Here is a 23,273-nt window from a genome sequence, read left to right as displayed (position 1 = left end):
ATTAGGGATCATTTTGAGTGACTTCTCAAATCCTCTTCTATTTCATTAAAAAAATTCTGACATGCAGACTGAAACATGCACTTTGAATACCAGCAGCAGACGTCCCTGGTGAGCAGTAGCTTTACTACAGTGATCTAATGTGCAACTAGAGTGCTAACATTCAGAATTTATGGCAAATGTGTGACACATCTGAATGCCTTCTTGATGGAACCAAAGTAAACAAGCATTGAAAATGCAATAGATCTCGCCCTCGTTTAAGTTAAAGCCATTCTGTTTGTAATGAGGTGGCTTTTTAGCTTTGCTTTTATTAGTGTTTTTTCAACTTTCATGTAAATAACATGCATCTGTATGCATATAAGTATATGTATGCGTGCATTTATGTTTGTATTTATATAGATATACAGATGATATATGTTTATATATGTATGTATATATATATATTCACTGAAAAAACCATAGGTTATAGACCATATATAGTTAGGAATTAGCATTTACAAAACCTTGAAAATTCGCTGAAAAAACCATAGGTTATAGACCATATATAGTTAGGAATTAGCATTTACAAAACCTTGAAAATTCACTGAAAAAACCATAGGTTATAGACCATATATAGTTAGGAATTCGCATTTACAAAACCTTATTTTACTCACACAAAACCATTGAAATTCCATATATAGTTAGTTGCACTAACTATATATCGCGCAACCGCAATCCACTGCTGATGATGTCACATATTACATCATTCATGACATGGTCAGTGACATCACTGATGACATCACTGATGACATCTCAAATGACATCACTTATGACAACATCCAGTGACTGTATGTTTCTGTAAAGTTAAAATATGTCTTACATATTGAAGAATGAGTGGATGTATAAGTGTCTGGATGAAGGATTTAGTAGGTGCATGACTGACTGTATGAGTGAGTGATTAAATGTGTCTCACTGAGTGCATGGGTTAGTGACTAAACTGTCTTAATTTGTGCATCATTATGTCTGTTGTTCTGTAAACTGTTGCATGTGTTGATAAGTAGCTATATGAGTAACTATATGGGTTATTGATTGGTTGCCCAAGTATTTGTATGGGAGACTGAGTGTGTGTGTGGGTGACTGGGAGGTGTATGACTCTGTGCATAGATGTGTGAGCAGTTGATTCACTAGATGTATGGTTTCAAAAGTGCATGTGGAAACAGCTGTATGGGCGGTTGACTGTGCATGAGTGTATTGGTGAGTGAATGGATATCTCAGTGCTACATGTCAAAGTAAGTACATATGTAAAACACAGTACATGTGAGAGTTGACATATATAAATAACTGTGCATAAGAGCCAGTGAATGTGTGAGTGGCTGTATGGATCATTGTGAACTTGTATCAGGGATTGTATAAGAGAGTAAATATGTGTTAGTATATGTTTGAATAAGTAAAGTTTGTATAACTTTATAGTTGAGGAAATGGAGGTGTGATTGATTCTTTGCATGACTGACTAGGTGTGTGAGTAACTCCATGGATGAGTGACAGTCTGTGAGTGTCTGTTTACACTGATTGTATCTAAGGTTATATTAGAGTCTGAAGAGGTTCATCGTATTATCACATGAATGATATCATCAGTGATGTGATCAGTAATGTCAAATGAGATGTCATCAGTGATGTCATCAGTGATGTCATTTGAGATGTCATCAGTGATGTCATCAGTGATGTCATCAGTGATGTCACTGACCATGTCATGAATGATGTAATATGTGACATCATCAGCAGTGGATTGCGGGTGCGCGATATATAGTTAGTGCAACTAACTATATATGGAATTTCAATGGTTTTGTGTGAGTAAAATAAGGTTTTGTAAATGCGAATTCCTAACTATATATGGTCTATAACCTATGGTTTTTTCAGTGAATATATATATATATATATATATATATATATATATATATATATATATATATATATATATATCATGCAACAGACACAGATGTGCTTTAAAATGTAACAAAAAAAGTATTGTCTACTACCCTGCTAACGAAGTGTTCTAACACCCCATCAGCCTCCAGTCTTGTTTTCTGTATTTTCTTCACAAACTGGCCCCACACACCCTGCTTTTCTGTGTACAGAACCTCATGTATGAGATGATGTTTATATTAAATTGCATGCTTCCTCGGTGGAGGTTGACATTATATCAATTACGGACCATAAAGTTAAAAGACAAAGAAATTGATAACAATTAATATTAAGAAAAGTGGGCCTGGGTAGAAATAGTATGGCATATCAAAGAACAAGAGAAACCCGAGTGTCACGTGACTGTACCCCGTACTAAGCTCTGCCATATTGGTGGTCGTTCCTTTAGGGTTCTGGGAGCAAAGCTCTGGAACTCCTTGCCACTAAAGATTTGTTCCTTACTTCCTTCTTTAGTACAGCTTCTGTGGTTCTTCTGCGCCGGGACACCTCGTTGCTGGGGCAGCTGTTGCGCTTAATCAAATAGATAACATAACCTAACATAACCTGCTGTCACATATTAAAACGGCAGGATATGCTGACGTGACATCAAAGGTGTCCTTAATATGAAATTAAGCGCATACACCCTGTCATTTTATAGACATTCACGGAGTGTCTGAGAGAAGTGCAGGGCAGCATGGACGTAATTTAGGGGTGGCCAGGGGGTCTCACTCTTTGTGACTCTTGCCACTGCCTTTGCCACCCCTGGCCTCTAAGGTGGCAAATAAGTAGCAGGAATATAAGGGTAGTTTATCCGTATGTGCATCAGTCTCCATCCTCCTTGATTTCTGCCCATTATTTATTACACTAATACTGAATAGTAGTTTATTATTCGCTATTAGTATTATAAAACGTAAAATATCAGACTCTGGAAAGGGGTCTTCACTGGCAGCTGAGGTAAGTAAAATAGAATGCTTTCAAATGTATATTGTCTTCATGCATGCGACAGATATGTGAGCGTGTGTGTGAGAGAAAGTGAGTAAGTGAGAGTGAGTAACAGACAGTGATTTAAAATAAGTGAGAATGAGTGTTAGTGAGTATGAGTGAGTCAGATTGAGTGTGTGAGAGTGACTGAGAGAATAAATGGAAATGAATGAATACATAAGAGTGTGAGGAAGTATAAGAGTATGAGCGAGTGAGAATAAGACAATAGGTGAGTGTAATTGTGAGTGAGAATGAGTGTCAGACTGTAAGTCTGAGTGTGACTGCAAGTCAGAGTGATTGAGGAAGTATGAGTGTTGGGGTGAATGTTAGTGACATTGAGTAAGAATCAATGAGTGAGAACAAGTGAGTCAGTGAATAAGAATCAGTGAGATTGAGGGAGTGAGAGTAAGAGTAAGTGCAAGTGCACGTGAATTTGAGTAAGTACTAGTAAGAGTGATGGAGTGCAAATGAGTAAGAGTAAAAGTGAGTGTAAGAGAGGGAATGAGATTGAATGAGTGCACGCAGAGAGAGAAAGAACGCGTGAGAATGGGTATGAGTGAATGTAGGTGAGTATGAGTGAGAATGTGGTTTTATGCTTGCAAGTCTTCCTTTAGCTCTGCCATTCTGAACATAAATCTTGGCTTACAGAAATATCCATGCCAAAATGTTGGTGTTAGGACACTTTAGACAATACTTGGCACATGGAACACCCATGGCAAAATGATCGTGCTGGCACACTTTTGGTAATTCTTGGCATAGGGGCATACATAAGGTGCTGGCTTTGACATACTGAAGGGAATTATTGGCCTAGGTGCCCCTCGTTGCAAAAGACTGCTGCAGGCAGATATGAGAACATTCTTGGCGTAAGGGTGAACAACTATGGCATATTTCGAGGTAACAACCATGACAAAATGATGCCCCAGACATAGTAGGTGTAATTTGTGACTTAAGGGTCACCTATTGTCAATGTATTGTACAAATGGCAAAATTCTGGCACTTGCAAATTTTATGTAATTTTTGGCCAGTGGCATATGAAGGAACCCTAGTCAAAATGTTGGCCATGGCACAGGTAATTTTTGACACTTGGTCGTAATCCATAGCACAGTTTGAAAAAATGGGTCTACTCATAGAGAGAATCCAGTTTCATTGGTTTGACACACCATGAGAGAACTTGGTTAAAAATGCCCAATTTTACCCCAAATTTTCTCACTTTTCCCAGGAAGAAGAGGTCTTGTTGACTCTCTTGCTGCAGTTCCGGACAAGTATTAGGCCTCACCACTTTCAAAGATCATTTGTTACCACAGCTCTATCCTACTCTAGAGAGCAGAGGAAGGAAGCCTGGTCTCCACGTCTAGGCAACAGAAATAGGATTAGCCTCACTTTTGAGAGACAGAGGGACATATTTACAAGAAAGTTGCGGAGCATGGTGTTAGCCTACTTGGCTTAACACCACACTCCGCAACTTCTAAAATGCAGGGCTGCCCCAAATTTACAACATGGTGCAGCCGTGTGTTTCCCCCCTGGGCTTGTGCTAAATTTAGCAGCCTAGCGCCAACGCAGGTAACCTTGCACCATAGTACAAGGGTGTCTGCGTTGAGGGGTAGATTGTTTATATGCAGGAAGGCGACCCTTCCCGTACATAAACAATCAATGGGCTTTAGCTGTTACTATGTGTGATGCACAACAGAACACACATGGAAACAGCAAAAACGGGGAGAAATAAAAGCATTTCTCCTCGTTTTGCCTATTCAAAACCAGGGTTTCCCTGGTCTTAATTTTGGTGCTCCTTCGTATTTACGCTGCCCTTGTAAATAGGGTGCAGAGTCAAAATCAGTGGGTGTTGAGGTGGAACGCCCACCGCAACACCTATTTCACTCCCCTTTCACACTAAGTACATGCTGAAAGAGTGCGTTATTTACCAGGCAGTGTTAAGCCACGTTAAGTGGCTTAACACTGCCTGGTAAATAAGGCAATAGGGGTTTCGCCTTATTTACAAGGCAGTGTTAAGCCACAAAAGGTGATGGTCCAGTGGCGATAGGGGCTTGTAAATATGCCCCTGAGTGTCCTTCCTATAAGAAAGCTCAGCAAGGTAAGTGTTTGTGTCGGACCCCTGAGTGTGATCTGCAGGTCACAGGTCAGAATCCTGGCAAGGTTTTTTTTTTTTTTTTTAAGGGTGAAGAAAAAAAACTTTATTGTTTCAACAGAATAAACAATACGTTCCCTCCCCAAAATTGGCATCAAAGTACAGAAAATACATGTGTACGCTGTTCACCCCCCCAGCCCGGCTCCAACAGTTGCAGATAGAACAGGAAACGCAAGAATCAGATCCACGGGATACAGTGCAAGTACAGAAACTGACATAAGGAACATGTGCGTAGTCATCAGGGTAGTACCCCAGCCCCTACTCTCTCTCCCCTTCCCCCGCCACCCCTTCCTCAGGTCCCGATTCCTCGGACGAGAACAATGCAGCACTAGTAGCATCGGAGTCGCTGTCAGCCGACCCCACCGCACACATCATACGCCATGCAAGTAAGTCCTCCTGTAGCCGCTCATCCCTACGCGTATGCTGCATGTGCGTTTCTTCAGCCAATGTCCATTCCCCCACATCCCGAAGCCATAATGTCATATCTGGCGCCCTTTGTCCCATCCAGGTTATAGCCACCCGCCGTCTAGCCAGCACTAAGAGCAGCTGCAGCATTTTATATGACAGATTCCTCTTCTTAGGTTTGGGGACCAGGGCTAACAAGCAATGGATCGGGGACAGGTCAAGCCGCAGTCCCGTGACCCTCCGGATGTAGGCCACCACTACCCTCCAGAAGTCCCCGACTAGCGGGCACTCCCAAGCTAGATGGAGAAATCCGGCTCCTGCTGAACCACACCGAGGACAGGCATCCGATTTATCCGCCGCAATACGGCGCAGAGCAACTGGGGTTACGTAAGTGCGGTGCATGAAATTAAAATGGATTAATTTGAAACGTGCGTTACACGATACCTTCTTGGTGAGCGTCCCTATCCGCCTCCGCTGTCCCGGGTCCAAGGCAACCCCTAAATCTGCCTCCCACGCCGCCCAGGACGGAGACACCGGAGGCGCCGAGTCGCTTCTCATCGCTGTATAGAAAAGCGTTATCAATCGCCGTCCCGCGCCGCACGTTAGCAAGATATTCAAAGTATGGGACACCTGGGGCGCCTCAGGGAACTGTGGCCACGTCGCTCTCGCCATGTCCCGCAGGCCCCCATAGTGAAGGTATTGGCCCCCTGTAAGACTGAAGGCCTCAACAGCTCTCTCCAGGGTCACAAAGGACTCGTCCGGATATAAGTCTGCCAATGTGTCGCAGCCGCCCTCACGCCATTCCCGAAACGACATGTGCTCTTCCATTAGAGCGACTGGTGCCAATATCCATATCGGCAGCTCCCTATGAAAAGGGGCCCGTCTCAGCACTCTTTCCACCACTCGCTGCCAGATCCCCGCAGTATGCCGAACAATATACGGCAGGTTGCCATCCGCGCCTCTGCCACGCATCAGAGCCAATTGCAACGCCCTCTCATCTGCGCTACCAGCCAGGAGTTGCAATTCCCAATTTTCCGCGCCCGCGAACCAGCGCGCAGCCGGTATAAGTTGGGCCGCGTAATAGTAGAGATCAAAGCGTGGGGCCTCCAAGCCCCCCTCCTCCCAGCGCCTGACCATCGTGCGCAGCGCAACTCTGCTGCGTCTGCCTGCCCAAAGCAGGGAGGTAAGCATCGTGTTAAGCTTGTTGAAGATTCGAGGGGGAAGAGGACAGAGGGTATTCTGTAGGATATACAATATTCTAGGCAGCATCACCATCTTTGAGACGGCCAATCGTCCCATGAGGGAGAGAGGAAGCGTATTCCAAAAGGACACAGATTGTTGTAGGGAACTGAGCACACGGTCGGCGTTGCGGGCCAGCAATTGTTCATCAGAGACAGCCACCTGAATACCCAAATAGCGGAAGGCCTCCATCTCCCACCGCAGCCCCAGGGGCGGGAAACCCACACGAGGGTCTTCACCGCATCCCGCAAGGGGAAAGATCAGGGATTTCTCAGGATTAAGACGCAGCCCAGAAGCTGCACCAAAGCGTTCCAAGTGGCGTAACAGGATCGGCAGCGACTCCCGCGGGGAGGTCAGGTAGAACAATGCGTCGTCCGCATAAAGCGAAACCAGGTGTACCACATCCCCCACTCGTATTCCCCAGGGTGCCATCTCCGCGCGTAGTGTCACTGCGAGGGGCTCAATCGCCAGAGCGAACAGGAGCGGTGACAGGGGGCACCCCTGACGGGTGCCCCTGCCCAACCTCCACTCCTCCGAGCGGGCCGCTCCGAGCCTGACCCTGGCCGTGGGCGCACTATAAAGGATCCGAATCCAGGTGCAGAAAAGGGGCCCCATCCCCGCTAACCGAAGCACCTCCAATAGGTACCCCCAGCTAACTGTATCGAAAGCTTTAGCCAGGTCTATCGAGACCAGGACCTGAGGATCCTCCCTATCGCGCACCTCATGTAGAACGTGGTTCAGACGCCGGAGATTCATGGCGGTGTTGCGGCCCGGAATGAACCCGCACTGATCAGAATGAACCAAGTGGGTCATATGCGGAGCCAGCCGGGTGGCCAAGATCTTAGTAAGAATTTTGGCGTCGGTGTTGATTAAAGTGATCGGCCGGTAGGCCGTAGGATCACAGTCATCCCCACCCGGTTTCAGGAGCATGCAGACCTCACCCTGCTGCATGGTGGGCGGGAGCGCAGCTCGCACCATCGCTTCATGGTAAACCTGCAAGAGATGGGGCGCGAGAGTATCAACAAACGCCTGGTAAAACTCTGGTGGAAAACCGTCTCCACCCGGCGACTTAGCCTTCGGCAGGGCGGCCACCGCCACCTTGACCTCATGAAGCGTCACCGGGGTATCCATGTCCTCAGCATCCTCTTTAGAGAGGGTCTGGAGGGGCAAATCCCGGAGGTATGGCTGATAGGACGCCTCTGTCACCAGGGGGTCAGCAGTATAGACTTTCTGCAGATGTGTGCGGAGCACCGCAAGAAGGTCCCGTTCCGAGTGTACTAGGACCCCAGCGGGATTTCTCAACGCAACAATCCGCGCAGGGGCCGATTCTCTTCGGAGAATCCAGGCCAGCAATCGGCCCGACTTGTCCCCCTCACGGTGAAGGCGTTGGCGATATCGACCTAGAGTGAATCTATCCAGCCAGTTTAGGATATCATGGACGCCTTCTCGGGCTGTCCGCTCAGAGTCCATGTTCGACCCATCCGGGTCCGATAAGGACTGGCAGTGGCTGAGGCGCTCCTCAGCACTCGCGAGGTCACGGAGCAGCTGTTTGCGAACCCCATATGTCAGACCCATACAAGCGCCCCGCACGACTGCCTTAAGGGCATCCCATTTGATCGCAAAAGGGCTATCACCCACTTCCCAGTTCAGGTCCAGATAATTACGCAGGGACGTCTCCACATGTTCCCGTCCCACCGGATCCTGCAGAAGATCCCCTGGCATCCGCCAGGTCCTTGGGCGGGAGGAGCGGTCTACCCACTGCACCGTGCACGTCACGGGCGAGTGGTCGGATAAGAACCGGGCCTGATGTGTGACCGATAAAACAAGGGATGCGCCAATGTTGGCCGCAAGGACCCTGTCGAGCCTGCTATGTGTGTTATGTGTGGGGGTATAGCAAGTGTAAAGCTTCAGTCCCGGATTGCCGAGTCGCCAGACATCCACAGCACCCAGATTCTCCATTACCTCCCGGAGTCGTGCCGTCATCCGAGGTTTTGTACCCGCCCGGGGGGGATGCCTGTCCAGCAGTGGATCCAGTACACAATTAAAATCTCCAAGCCAGAGGAGGGGGGCTTCCAGGTCCGTCGCTATAAGCTCCTGCAGGCCGGTAAAGAAACTCGGGTCATCTATGTTAGGTGCATATGAGTTCACCAGCAGGAAGTCCCTCCCATCCAGTTTCACACGTATAAGAACATATCTGCCCTCAACATCAGCCTCTACATACTGGACTGCTAGGGGTACCCCCGGTGCCACCCAGATCAGGACCCCCCTAGCATAGGTAGAGAAGGAGGAATGGAACACCTGACCCCTCCATTTCCTTGCCAATTTAAGAGCACCCTCCTCATTCAAATGCGTTTCCTGCAGGCACGCCACTGATACTCCATGCCGACGAAGGAAGGATAGCACCCTATGCCGCTTGGAGCAAGTACCCAGGCCACGCACGTTCCAAGTTAAAAATTTGAATCCCATAAGCGTTGGTCATGCCCATCCGGGCACCCAGGTCTCACTTCTGCAAACAGCCTCCTAGGGGCACGAACAGTAGTACACACTATGCCAAAAACAAATACCCCCCACAACTCCCCCCATCCCCACAACACCCGCAACCACCCAACCCCAGAATCAGTCCCCCCCCCCCTCCCCCACCCATAAGGAGGAATGACTCAACAGAAAAACACACCAACCCGGTCATCCCACGCCAGTGCCTTCCAAAAACCAAAGGACCCAACACCCCATCAAAACCAATCCCCCCCCCCCACCCGCGAGCAAGAGGACAGCAACAACCAAGAACGCTACCCTGCCCTTCCCCTGCCAGTGCCAGGACGTGCACAGCCACCCCATACACCCCACGCACCCCACACTCACACACAACCAACCAAAACCCACCCACCCTTTCCCCCAACTCCCCGAGGACCCAATGTTCCAGAACAGTCTCTGGGAATGTTCATGAAAGTCAATACCAATGCTGGGCGACGGTACGCCATAAACTCTTGGACCTCTCACCACCTCGCCTCGGCCAACATGATGTCCATCCACTGTTCAGCCCACCAACCAGGGTTCCCAGTGCCAGGCAGGGACAGCACTGGGCAGGCAAAATCCAGGGGGGGCGACCCACCCAACCCCCCAGGGCAACAACATTTTAACAAGACAGTACCTCATATCAGAGTTCACTCGGGCCGTGGTTCGGAGAGGGCGGTTTCCGGTATCACCGGGGGAGCAGAGTGTACCTCCAGCAAGGTTTCCTGCAAGGTATCCGGGACCAGGATCTCGCCAGGTGCAGTGGCCTCAGGTGACTCCGAAGCGGCCCCCGCCGTCGATGGTCTCACGTGGAGCGCCCCATCCTCGCCCACGGTAATCCGGGACTCGGGTGAACCCCGGGATCCAGACCTGCGTCTCCCTCTGCCTCGCCGGCGCCTCGGGGGCCGGGTCCCCCAGGTCTCGCGGGGGCCACCCCGCTCTCCAGGAGGTAGGTCGTCTCCCCGTATCTCGAGCCACTCTCACACTTCCGCCGGGGACTCAAAGAAGGGAGCGCGCCCTTGGGAGAGCACCTTGAGTTTGGCCGGGTAAAGGAGCATGTATTGCAGCTTCATGTTCCGAAGTTTCTGCTTGACTCCCAGGTAGGACTTCCGTTGCTCCTGCACCTGCGGAGTATAGTCGGGGTAGATGGAGACACGACTATTTTCAATGGTGATGGACTCCATTTCTCTCGCGGCCCGTAGGATACAATCCCGATCCTTATAATTTAGAATCTTTGCAATGATGGCTCTAGGTGATTCGCCTGGGCGTGGAGGGGGAACCAGGGCCCTGTGTGCCCTCTCAATAACAAAGACACTGGACAGTCCGGTCGGGCATAGCTGGGTACGGATCCAGGTCTCCAAGAAGCGTTCAGCGTTTCCCGCCTCAAGGCGCTCCGGCACGCCTAGGACCCTGATGTTGCTCCGGCGGGCCCTGCCTTCCGCATCTTCCGCTCTCCGCTCCAGAGCACGGGTAGTGGACGTCAGGTGCGCGACCGATTTCTGCAGGGAGGCCACTTCAGTTTGCAATTGTGTGATGTTGCCTTCCGCATCTGAGACCTTGTCCGCCACGTTACGGAGGTCCGTCCGGAGGAGATTCACATCGATCGACACAGTCTCGATCTGCCTCTCCAAGGCAGAATGGGAGCCCTGGATTGCCTTCAGGATCTCCGCCCGGGAGGGTTCATGCGGTCCATCGCCCCCTTCGTCCGGTCCCGTCTGCCGCGTGATCCTCTGCGATGGCAGTCTTGGGGTGGTATACTGCACGATGGTGTTGGGTTGGGAGGATTTCGCAGTCTTATCCTTGCGGTTTGTCATCCTGGCGGGCAGACCGGGAGCCCCCTCGAGGCGCCTCAGCTAGGACTCGCCCGGTCCCACCGGGTAGGCACAGATCCCAGCAGCAGAGCTAGGGCGGAAGGACCGGTGTAGAGGACAAATCAGCAGGGCGTACCAGGCAAATCCGGCCCAAGTGACGACCCCCACCACTAGCCAAGGGAGAGCGCAGCAACCAGTATGCAAGATGCACTCACCGAGCTGGGCGGGAGGACCTCCAATAGTCAGGGTAAAAGCAGCCTACCGCCAGCCAGCGCACCTCGGGCGAGCCCCCTCCAGTTCCAGGGGTAACACTGCGATTTTCAAGCCCCTCGGGGCAGCACAGTCCGAGTTCCGCTGCCACACAGGGGGGGGGCGTTCCGGCAGACGGGGAAAATAGCACGCGTCCCCCAGGAGTCGACACTGCAGGACGCCACTAGTCACAGCGCCAGTTCCACGTGGGATGGTCTCCGCAGCACCCCGCAGCAGGGACGGAGGCCGCAATCCCCACAGCTACAGGGAAACCACAGGGGACAGGCCGCCCGGCTCCCAGTGCAGAGGCGGGCCGTGGCGTAAGCAGGTCCGGCGATTACACCGCCTCAGTCCCCGAGAGGTCGCGCAGAGCCCCAGGCACCAGCGGAAACACCCACCTCGAGCCGCACTCCGCAGCCGGGAGCTCCGGTGTAGGATCGGGTCGGTGGGGGGAGGGGCCAGCACCTCAACCCCCTGCACAGGTCAGCGGGAGTCACCGGACCCCAGCTCAGCCCTCCACTGGCCTCTCAGGACGTCCACCACAGGTCACCGACCATCAGGAGGTCCGCCGTGCACTCGAGCGCCTCCCCAGCCGGGAGACTTCCTCAGCAAGCGGGCCGCACGCACCGCTACTCCCTCGCGCAGGCCCAGTCCGCGGTCTCGCGTGCAGACAGGCGGAGCTCACCGAGCGCCGCGGTGTTCTCCGGCGGCTTCAACGGGGCATCAGAGGCTCTCCTGGCGACGTGGTGGTCCCAGACGGGACGAGAAAGGATCCGGACCGTCAGCACCCCTATGGGGGGTCCAGCAAGGATCTATTTAGCAGGATATAAAGGGTCCTCGGACGGAGCTGGTGAAGCTCACGTCCTGACGGCCATGCTGCTTGGCCACGCCCCGAATCCTGGCAAGGTTGACTCGGCCTTTCACCTTTCTGAGGTTAAGAGAAGGAGTACTTATTTTGATTGATTAACATTGTTCTATCTAAAGCACTTTGGCGAAAATGATATCTTAAGAACAGACTTTTAGTATTATTTGGTTCTCCCTTAAAAAGAAAGTGTACATATATATTGTGCAACAGTAACTGAGGTATGTAATCAGCCCCACACTTGGCAACGTACACAACTACTATGGCTAGTCACTTAACTGTGTGTTAATATCCTACTCCGGAAATATATCAATGTCCTGCTCTTTATAGGTGATATTATTTATTTATATTATGTTTCGCATTTTATATAAAATTCTGATGATGGTTAACACATGGCTTTATGTCATCAGGGACGATATGGCATTTCATTTCCTTTTACAGACAACGTAATTTACTAATATTTTCCAATTGTGGCTCTATATGACTCCAAATCCCAGAATGCAGTGGGTTGTTAACTGAAGGTGCAAAACTGGACGACAATATCACCGATGATGTGGACCTTGTCGTTGGTACACTTGTTTATTGGACAAATTATATTGGAGGAGTTTGTGGTGCTACTTTGACAAGAACTAATTCGTACACAGTCTCCGTGAGTTGCTTGCATTTCATGAGTAGTGAAAAGGTATATGTGCTTGCTTGAGGAGCACAGTAAAGATAAATATAAAGGCATGTACACATTAAATCTTAAAAAAAGATGTTGGAATAGCGATGGCCCAATGGCAGGCTTTAATACAATCCTGGCACATGGAAGTGGGAGTGTACCCTATCTGTACCCTGTTACCTTCACCTATACTGGATGAATAAAGGTGGTACAGTGTGTTCACATTCTGCAAACACTGTGTACTGGATGAAGTTATAAGGGGCACATGCTACAAACACACTGTACCGGATGAGATGACAAGGTTGTACTACTTGTGCACATGCTGAAAACACTCTGTATTGTATAAAGTGACAAGGTGGTTCCCCATGCACAAGCTGCTCCACAGACTATTTTTCTATTTCTCAGAAAAGAGTAAGCCTGTATTAATTACGTCAAATTTAACAAGCATTTGCAAAGCCAATGGGTGCAAATCACGACATATGTACATTAATCCTGTTGTGCTAAAGCATAGACAAAAGCACCTGAAAAAAGGTTGCTACAGCAAAAAAGGTTGCTTTATTTTCTGTAGCACTCGCTCCCCAGTGCTACTGAGCTGCTCACTGACTGAATTCAGATGTAAAACAGTCCCTCGTGTATTCCAGTGGAGGTGGAAAGAAATATCCAAACAGTCAGTAGAAAACATTTGTGTGGGCTGATCGTAGATGTGATTGATAATGTGTCAAGCTCAGAGCTGAAGGCTCCGAAGCACAACACGACTAAGTAAGAATAGAATATATCATGGTCGCCATGAATGGGACACAGGTCATAAACGTCAAACCTGAATATGATGATGCAGAGTATATTTTAATGACTTGTTTCACCATATTTGTATTCTTGTAGTCTCCAAGTAAGTCAATAGTCTGTCCGCCTGGTTGTGCTCATCTGACGCCAATGTACTCTCCATTCCTCCCTCTGCAGCATGAATGAGCAAGTTAACCCACTGCAAGGGGGTTCATAAGAGTCCAGAGAGAGAAGTATTCACCTATGATGCCATGAATAAAACTAGAGAAAGCAGTGGTGCCAAGGATCTCTTTAAGGAAAATGGGCTGCATTACAAAAATAAATAATGCTTAATTTAAAAGCAATCACAGGCATGGTGGTCTGCTGTCTCCAGCAGGCCACCATCCCTGTGAGTACAGGCCATTCTCAATGGGTTGCAAAGCAAGACCTACTTCATGAATATTAGTGATGTAGGTCTATTTGCAACCCACTGGGAATTGCAAAATCTGTCCTATACACATTTGCACACGGGTGTTTGCGATTTCCAAATTGCAAATCGCAAGAATTCGGAATTAGGAAAGCGCAAACTGACTTTATAGTATATCTGGCCCTTTGTCTAGTCTCTTACTGCATTCTTTCAACTATTGGTCTAGTTAGCTTGAGAGATTTTGGCAAAGTATTGTTTGTGCTGCAAGGGTCTGATCTTACACCTGGATCTGCTGACATTCAGCATCTGATTCTGAGTTTGTGAAATTGTTCGGAGAGGGTGTAACCATGATATGTTGAACAATAAATGCAGATACATAACAACTCTGCAACAGATTCTGGCCTTATAGTGTACCGGGATTGGCTAAAGATGTGTTATTAGCTCTATGCTAGTTTAGAGCAGAATGTAAAATTCAAAAGAGTATTAGGCAATTAATACTTTGGAGTATGCGTTTACTCTCTGTGTAAAGCTGTAAAAAGTTGTGAAAGTCTGTAACTGAAAACAGTCCATAACCACCTCAGAGAGACATAAAGTCAACCAAACAGAACACCCCACACAGCCAGAAGTAGAGGAATGGGGGTGATGTTGGAAAAGAGCCTCCACTAGATAATGGCATCACAGAAGATGGATATACATGCGGGGCTGGGGGCCCATAACCTAACTGCATACAAATAGGAACCAAGTACACTCGTCCAACATGAAGAAGTGGAAGTTTGTCGCCCACATCACCAACCATTAGAGTTCATATGTAGAGGTGAAAGAGAAGTCGAGCCAGTGTTTGTTACCACAACAGTGATGTCACTCTTTTGTTTTAATGTCCCATTTAGAGCCTCTTGCTAAGTCGGCTGGTTGCATCTACTATCAAAATGCACATGACTTGTATATAATCATCAGTTTCCCAAAAAATGTGCAATGGAAAACTCTAGGATCCGTGGTCTTCAATTAAGCACTTGACCTTTATCTAGAACTAGTAGTCGCTGTGAAAAATGCTGTTGTTCCTCATGAAGATCACTTCATCGTGATTCCACACGTTGAAAGAGAGTTGTGATCTTGTGATGCTGTGGTTTATCTTTCGGTATTGTGCATTCCACCAAGGGGCAGCCGCAATGCTATTCAGGCTTCAGCAGCATAAGGACCTCTGTGCAGATCTAACAGGGTACCTGCTATCATGCCTGCAATGGCTTCAGAAAGCAGCAGTCTCCCCTACTCTTAAGTTGTAAGCCCTGAGCCCATATTTTCTTGCCACCATATTCCCTGCATTACCTTCCAGTAGAAAGAGACTGTTTTTCACGACTTTCATCAGCAATCTTCAGAATGTCTTACAGGAAAACTGCCAACAGCCAGGATTCTTACATCAATGTTATCCATTATGGCCCATCCTGTCCAAATTCCATTCGTTTTGTTTACGTGACCACCTGCTGCAGGTCCTGGTGCCTCATCGCTTGAATGCTCTTCATCCCACTTTGTGCAGTATTGAAGACTGTCATCAGTCCAAGAAATATCTCGTCTTTTAACCAATCATTAATCTAATCTTCCACTCTTGCAGATTATTCCCTGTCGCAAGTATTCCTTCTTGTGCCAAGAAGCCATGCTGTGGCAATAGTTGGGCTTAAAACATACCCAGTCCCATAACGACAGGTGCAGTCCAGCTTCTGCCTAGTTTACATTGTTGTGCCTCTGCAGTGGTCAGTGACAGTGGCTGGCAACTTTGTGGAAAGTACACACTGTGTTGTGGCACATCATGATACATAGGGCAAAACTGTATACTACATTATTCCCAAGGGAAGGAAAGGTTGGAAGACGAGACAAGGGAAGGGAAGGAAAGGTCAACAGGTGATTGCTGTATTCTACGGACCAGTTGGGTTTCCAGATGTGGGAGATTGCATAGCTCTTATTATTCACACCTCTCGCTTTGCCACTTGACAGTCTTGCCAAGTCCAGACATATGCCGACTACTTAACAATCCTCTTTCATGCAACCCTCTGCCAACTGTAAGTTCTGTCTTTGAAAATTCATGTAAGAATTCCAAGTCTTCATAAATTGAATCAATGATTGGAACTACAGCCTATGAATTACCAGAGTTGAATACTGCTGCTCTGTCCTGTGACCTGGTGACATAATTGCTCTTTTTGTAAACCCCACATTTGCAATTCTTAGTGTAATAAAGCTAACTCTTGTAGAAACCAAATCTTCTTGGCGACTGTTCTGTAGCATGCACAAGAGGAACAAAGAAGCATCTACTGTGGCTTAGTGTGGAAACTCTAACGCTGAATGTGTGGTTTCATTTCTTTCTTCTTATGCAACACCCTGAGTTTACCCAACTGTATTTCCGCAGCTCATCGAAAAAGTGTATTTCCCAAGCAGTAGACTGTGGAAATTGGTATAACAGAGAAAGGCTCTGTAACCAAAGCTTAAAGCTCAATAAAGCACAATGCCCAACCTTTTTATAGGACATAACATGTCCTTTTAGAAGACCCCTCACTCACCAACCTAGTTGGTGACATGCTTCATCATCGGGGTCCCACCCCAAAGGCCGAGTGCCAACCGGGTGTGCTTCGACACCTGATTACAGTGGAGCGGGTTTTTTTTCTCTTTTTTTATATGTGCAGTGATATTGAAAATGATAAGTGATTTAAAAAGGGGCCAATACTACTCACTACATGACTTTATTCCTGAGTGATTGGACACCCTAAGGATAGGACTGTGACACCTATGCCTATTTAGGTAGACTCCGGTGTTCAAGACGTGTGGTGTATTAAAATAGCGACGTGTGCTATGTGATTAAAATACAGGTCTACATGTTTCAACCATCTTGCGATTGTGGGTTTTCATCAGGACCAATGTAAAAGACCTGGGTGGTGCGCACACGCTAAGGTGCGCCCTGCCCTCGATCATGAAAAAATGGGACCACAAACTTGTGGCCCTTTACAAAATCGTGTTGTCTTCTCCCCGGTCTGGAAGAAAAACTCAGAGAGCTGTATTATGCCGCTTCATGGGAGTCCGGGTTCCCAAGAACAATGTGCTCACGTAACTAGTGGCTTCTGCTCATCGGACAGGAAACCTACTTGGTTCCTGATGCGGTACGCCCCGTGGAAGTCTAAGGATTCATTGGAGTGTCCAGGCAAGCTTCTCCTCTTGTGCTTAACCTTTCTCTTTTGGGCTTTTCGGGACCTCAATCACTCATCTTTCCATACCATTTTAACGCGCCTTTTTCAGTATAACTGTGGGTCTTGGTTGTTACCACGAAATTGAGCACATTCTTTTCTACTTTTTCAAAACACACACGTCTATAGCACATCTTAGGGTGCAAATCCTACACGTATAGCAGTATATTCACTGCATATTGTTGTGTTTTAGATTACTGTGGATGCACTTCTACTTTTGAAGATCATCATATTCATGCAATTGATTCCCCTGACGAAGGGTTTTCAAATAAACCCGAAATGCATTGGGACTTTTGAAAAAGAATTACATCAATATGGAGCTACATGTTTATGTACATATTTTTGTGTTTGTTTAGGAGCATTCTAAAACAGACTGTTTTGTTTATATTCATGAAAAATGTCTTGCAAATGATGCCAATGACTTTTTGTATATAATTTTTTGATGAAATACTAACTAAATCTGATGATTCCATATGAACTCTGGTGCATTTGAGCATTTGTCATTATTGTTTGAGGTGATTTATGATAAACCTGTCTTGAGACATTAAGTCCTTAAGCTGTGCACTCCCTTAACTGTGGGTTCTCCTATAAAAAGGTTGGGCACATTGTGCTTTATTGAGCTTTAAGCTTTAGTTACAGAGCCTTTCTCTGTTATACCTACAGGGGGTACTCCTTCATTTGTTGTGTAAACTACTTAGAAGGGGACCAGGAGTTCCCGCCTTACACCCTTGTAGAACACCCTTACTCTCTCCTTTGTTTTGAACAACGACTGTGGAAATTGGTCAGCAGAAGGCCAATGAAAAGAGAAAAAGAAAAGTACAGTCTGTCTGTAGATTGCACACATTCACAACACTCATCTAGCTAAAACATGGCACACACATGCTTGTGTCGAACTTGCCATGCAAGACCAATGTATTTGTTTTCCAATTGCCTCATGTCTTTGTGCTATTTTTATTTAGGTTTACATGTTACTGGTGAAATGGCAAGATTTAACAGAAAAGGTGGTTTACAGAAAATTTACAGAGATCTATGAATTCCATGTGAGTAATCCTGCATGTCAGATTTATTTCATTTTGAATTAACTTGTTCATCGTGATATATATATATTGGGAAGAGTTCTTTAGGCGTTGATAGAACATCAACTCCTTTCTTTAACCATGTGGTTAATGAGTCGTATGGTCTTGGGATGGGAAATCCCATAGATCCATTTAAACCTCACTAAAATCACCATATTGTATTTGTCTGAGTGTCTACGTTTCACCAGAATGTATGTATAGGAAGTATCAATCTAAATAATAATAAGAAGAAAGGCCACCATTATATTGGGTGCAACCTTCAAAACAAACCTGGGGGAGGAGTGGCAGTCTTTAAACAGGACATAGAAACAGATGCTAAGGGAGTGGTTAAGAAGAGGAGAAGAGCAAAGAAGAGAAGAGCATAGAAGGGACAGAAAATAAATACACATTACAATAGAACAAATAAGAAGAAATGCTTCTGGTGGGGAAGGAAGTCAGTATCTATTTGATATAATGTCAAATTAATGGAGGTCATCCTGCTTCTAGACCCTCTATATGTTGCCAACTAAGGGAACAGTGGTATGGGAAGATAAATTGCTATAACTGAGATATGGTCAGGTAGGAAAACTTGGGGCTAGAACTGTGGTCGTGTGGCTACCCAGATAACAGTCTAGTCAATGGCCCACATCTCTGCCATGTTCTATCAAATAGGGCATCATTACAACATGGAATGAATAATTGACCCACTTTAGTTTCAGTATTGGTTGGATTCAGTGTGAGAAACAACCTAGAAGAAATATCAACGAGGCCTCACTCTTGGGCAGATATAAGGCACTTATGAACTTTAGATTCATGTGTCCAAGGTTTTTATAGATCAGCTCCAAGAATGTTGAACTAATTTAGATCCCAGGTACTCAAAGGTGCAGGGACTGAGGAGAAGTCTTCTCTCTACTTCAAAATAAGCAAGCCAGCTAAAGGTCCAAGTCCATATGCGTACCTTGTAGCAAGCATTATACATCCATCTCTGCGACCCCTATTACACTATTTGTTTGTGACACACTCTGTACCATAGGCTAAATTGATTTCTGAAAACCTATACTGTTCTTGCTACTGTAAAAAAAGTAATGTATAATGTAAAAGTCAGACCCCTATCTATAGGTTGATTTGGTTTATGGTGCACTTTATGTTTTTTCTTTTGCTACAGAAAACTCTGAAAGAGATGTTCCCGATTGAATCCGGAGAGATCAGCATTGAAAACAGGATCATCCCTCAGCTTCCATGTGAGTGACTATGTGGGCAAAGTTCTTACTAATCAAGAGCTAGCAAACTGATTTTGGCATGTATTTATACCGCCAACTATCCTCTTGATGAACTTGTACATTGACAATTAGAATTATTATTGTACTTCAGTACAGGGTTCTCCATAGTCTATCCTGGAGGGCTGGATCCATGGCATATGTTTAGCATATCCCCATTTAGATATATGTATTTATCTTAAAGATCTGGCATGGAGGCAGCCCTCTAGAACTTTTTTGGGATAACCCTGCTTTAGTACTTGGCCATACTCTAAATTATTTTGTTAAATGTTTTTCAGTTTGGATCACCTTGTCACCATATGTTGCATGCAAAAGCACATTTTAACCATCTGAAGCACAGCCCTAAAACATTCTGTTGCAAGTGCAAAAGAGGGGTGACATCCTGGAATGTGACCAGTATTACATGTCTCAGTCCTGTTAAACACCCCTCGCCCAATTCACTAAATAATACAACTATCACAGCCAGTTTTCATTGGAAGATGGAATGCTATATCTTACTCCTAGTAAGAGTTCTCATAGTTCTCTCATGGGGCTCCTTGAGCAACACTATCCTGACCAACCAAAGATTAAAACCAATGTTCATCTTCAGAATTCTTAGAGTAAACATTTTAAAGAGAATAATGTGTCCACATAATAAAACTGCCAGTAAGGATTCAGCAATTGTGTCTTGCCCGTTCACTAATACCGCGTCTGGCGGTAGTGTATTCACAGACAAGAAATAGACTTAAAATATTAGGATTTAATATCATTAGGGATGTCACTGTTAGTGTTATCTCTGACGTAATCTGGGATGCCACGTGTGAGGTCACAAGCAGTGAATTGTGGTAGGACAATGCTTATAAAGATTACCCTAATACAAGATTCCTGCACAAATACAAAATGTGGGCTGTGGTGTCTATGCAAAAACAAATAAGATGCCTGTTGCATCAGCAGTGTGTATTTGGGGCAGTGGCGTAAAGTAGCATACTCTGCATCTTAGACATTTAAGGTCCGAATCTCAAAATCTTTAATCACAAAGTGATGGTGTCTGAGTGTCAATCTATAGGTGTAAAATCAGATCCTGATTAGTAAACCAGTATCTATGGACATTTGTACCCAGTCCTGAAACCTAGGACCTCGAGAAATTCACTAGTATGGAGGGCCTTTTGCAGAGTAAGACTTTGGGAAGGAGCCTATGTATTTATAGTGGAGGGGTCCTGGTGTGGACATTGAAAATCTGGTGAATACCAACAAACTCGGACCTTTATGGGTAATCATAAACAATATTGAAGGTACATTCTGTGCATCTTCGTTGAACATGTGAGTGCAAGAATGTAACTAGGAGGGGCAACTAAAATGAACCCCCTTTGGCCTAATTCTGCAAAGCCATTGCAATATCAATGCTATTTTACGGATTTTCTTCCTCTGTTCCATTTTTTATTTCCTAGTGGTCATTTCATGTCTTTCTTTTCATCCTTTGCAAAACGTGTCCACTGGTAGATCATTGAAAATAGCTTTCATTGTGCTGTTCGGAAGGTGGTAAATGGTTCTCTGACATATCAAAGGTACCACGTGCCCTTTTACAAGAATGGAAAATTAGCCTCCACTCCTTATTTGGTAGTAAAACATGGCTGTTAGAGTGCAGTGGCTTTCTTCAAAAACGTATGCCTTGTGTCTCTTCTCCTGCTGCGCCAAGGATTGCTACACCCCTTCTTATTGGCATATTGACTGACTGTTCTACCACAGCCCTCAGCCTTTGGCCCCAGGGCGGTCCTTCCTTTTTTTCTGCCCCCCCCTCCCCCACCCCCCCACTAGTTTTGCCATTGTTGCTGTCACTCTTGGTCATACCTGTCCCAGTGCCCCACCTGATGGTCTTGCCTTGTTCACATCTGCCAACCAGTTATCCATCCTCATACCACCCATTGCCAATTGTAAGTTCTGTCTTCTTTGTCATTGAAAAGCCATCTATGAATATACTACTTAGTGATGTGACCGATTGACGTCATAACTCTTTTCTGTAATCAGACATTTGAGCATCTAAATGTAATAAAGATAACTCTAGAGAAACCAAGGGCCAGATGTACAAAGGCTTCTGTTTGCGATTTCCTAATAGTGTTTTTTGCTAATCGTATTAGGAAATCGCAAACAGCTATGTACAGCAGTGTGTTTTAAACTGTTTGCGATTCCCCAATGGGACGCAAGGACCGGCCTCATTAATATTCATGAGGCAGGTCACAATTTGCGACCCATTGGGAATGGTTATCACTCACAGGGATGGCGACCTGCTGGGGTCAGCTGACCACCATGTCTGCGACTGCTTTTTAAATAAATCTTTTTTTTTTTTTCGAATTGTAGCCCGTTTTCCTTAAAGGAAAGGGTTCTATAACCTAAACGAGGAGAACTAAGAATCTTTGCTGCGGCTTGGTGTGAAAAATGTCAAATGTCGAATGTGTGGTTTCATTTCTTTCTCCTACGCAAGACCCCGATTTTGCTCATCTGTACTTCCCCAGCTCATTGAAAATATGTGGGTATTCCCCAAGCAGCAGACTGTGGAAGTAGGTCTGCTGGCGACCACTGGAAAGAGAAAAAGAGAAGGACCTCCTCTCTTGTAGTTCCTAAGAGCTCAGAAAAATGCAAACGTCTGATTCTAGTATCCGCTGTACACAGTTGTTGAATTCAGTGCCAACTTTAGCATAATTTAAAACTGAAAGGTGATTTGTAAGCTTTCGAAATCTGCACAATAGACCCCATAAAATGTTACCAAACAATAAATTCACCAGAAAATATACATATTGATCTGATTGTGGACTGAAAAAGACTCCTTTTCTTTATGAAAAGAAGAGCGTGGGCTCTGGCATCATGATGGCCTCCACGGTAAGGCTTGTGCACACAAGTTCTGTCACTGAAGATGCTGTCACGTGGACGGTGAGCCACTAAAAGGCCAGGAGTGATGGAAGTGGCATCACACACCCTTTGACCTCCAGGTGACCCCTTTGTCCCACCCTCAACTACTGAACAGCTTATTGTTTGTTGTTTAGGGGATGAGCAATGAGTGATAGGCACGGGAAGGAAGAAGAGCACTTATAGTAGAGGCCTTCATGACCCATGGCAGCAGGGGTAGTAAGGGCAGTGCCAGGGGTACCAATAGTAAGCCCGGGGTTGCGCTGGTGCATCTGGGAATCCCTAATCCTGTATTTGAATTTGAATTTAAAATTATTTATAAAGCGCACGTTCGCCAGCGGCTTCATGACGCTACAACTTACAGAAAACAAGGTAGACTGGCCAATGTAAAGTAGAGCAATTCAGGCTGTGGGAGGACAGTTAGTTAAAGGCTTTAGAAAACAAAAGAGTCTTAAGTTGTTTTCTGAACTGGGAGTAAAGAGTCAAGGTTCTGAGCTCAGGAGGCAGGGAATTCCAGAGGAGTGGAGCAAGGGTCGCAAATTTCGAACCGCCCCATTTCTTCCTCCGAAATCGCGGGACAGTAAGAAGGGCCTGGGTGGATGAGCGGAGGTCTCTAGTGGGGACATAGGGAGTGATCTCGGAATAGATACAGTCCGGTGCCGTGCACAGTCTCGCTTGGAAGGTGATAGAGGCCAGCTTGAACTGGACACGTTCACGAACGGGGAGCCAATGTAAAGATTTAAGAAGGGGGGTGACATGGTGGAATTTTGGTAATTTGAACACCAGGCGCGCCGCCTGGTTCTGGATCTGTTGTAACCGCCTAAGACTATATGCAGGTATACTGGCATATAGGG

General features: G+C 46.4%; 1 protein-coding gene across 1 annotated transcript in view; it reads left to right on the top strand.

Annotated features, from left to right (window-relative positions):
- The window catches only part of NCF1 (neutrophil cytosolic factor 1), a 139,490-nt gene that overhangs the window by 12,731 nt on the left and 103,486 nt on the right, over positions 1-23,273 (top strand). Inside the window, exons 2-3 of the mRNA XM_086954592.1 lie at positions 18,167-18,247; positions 19,428-19,503. Coding sequence (XP_086810718.1) covers positions 18,167-18,247; positions 19,428-19,503 — 157 coding nt within the window. The remainder of the gene's footprint in view (positions 1-18,166; positions 18,248-19,427; positions 19,504-23,273) is intronic.

Source organism: Lissotriton vulgaris, chromosome 2_1 (assembly GCF_964263255.1).
Source record: "Lissotriton vulgaris chromosome 2_1, aLisVul1.2, whole genome shotgun sequence".
NCBI lineage: Eukaryota > Metazoa > Chordata > Amphibia > Caudata > Salamandridae > Lissotriton > Lissotriton vulgaris.
Note: the sequence above shows the minus strand (reverse complement) of the source record. Positions and strands in the feature narration are given on the sequence as shown.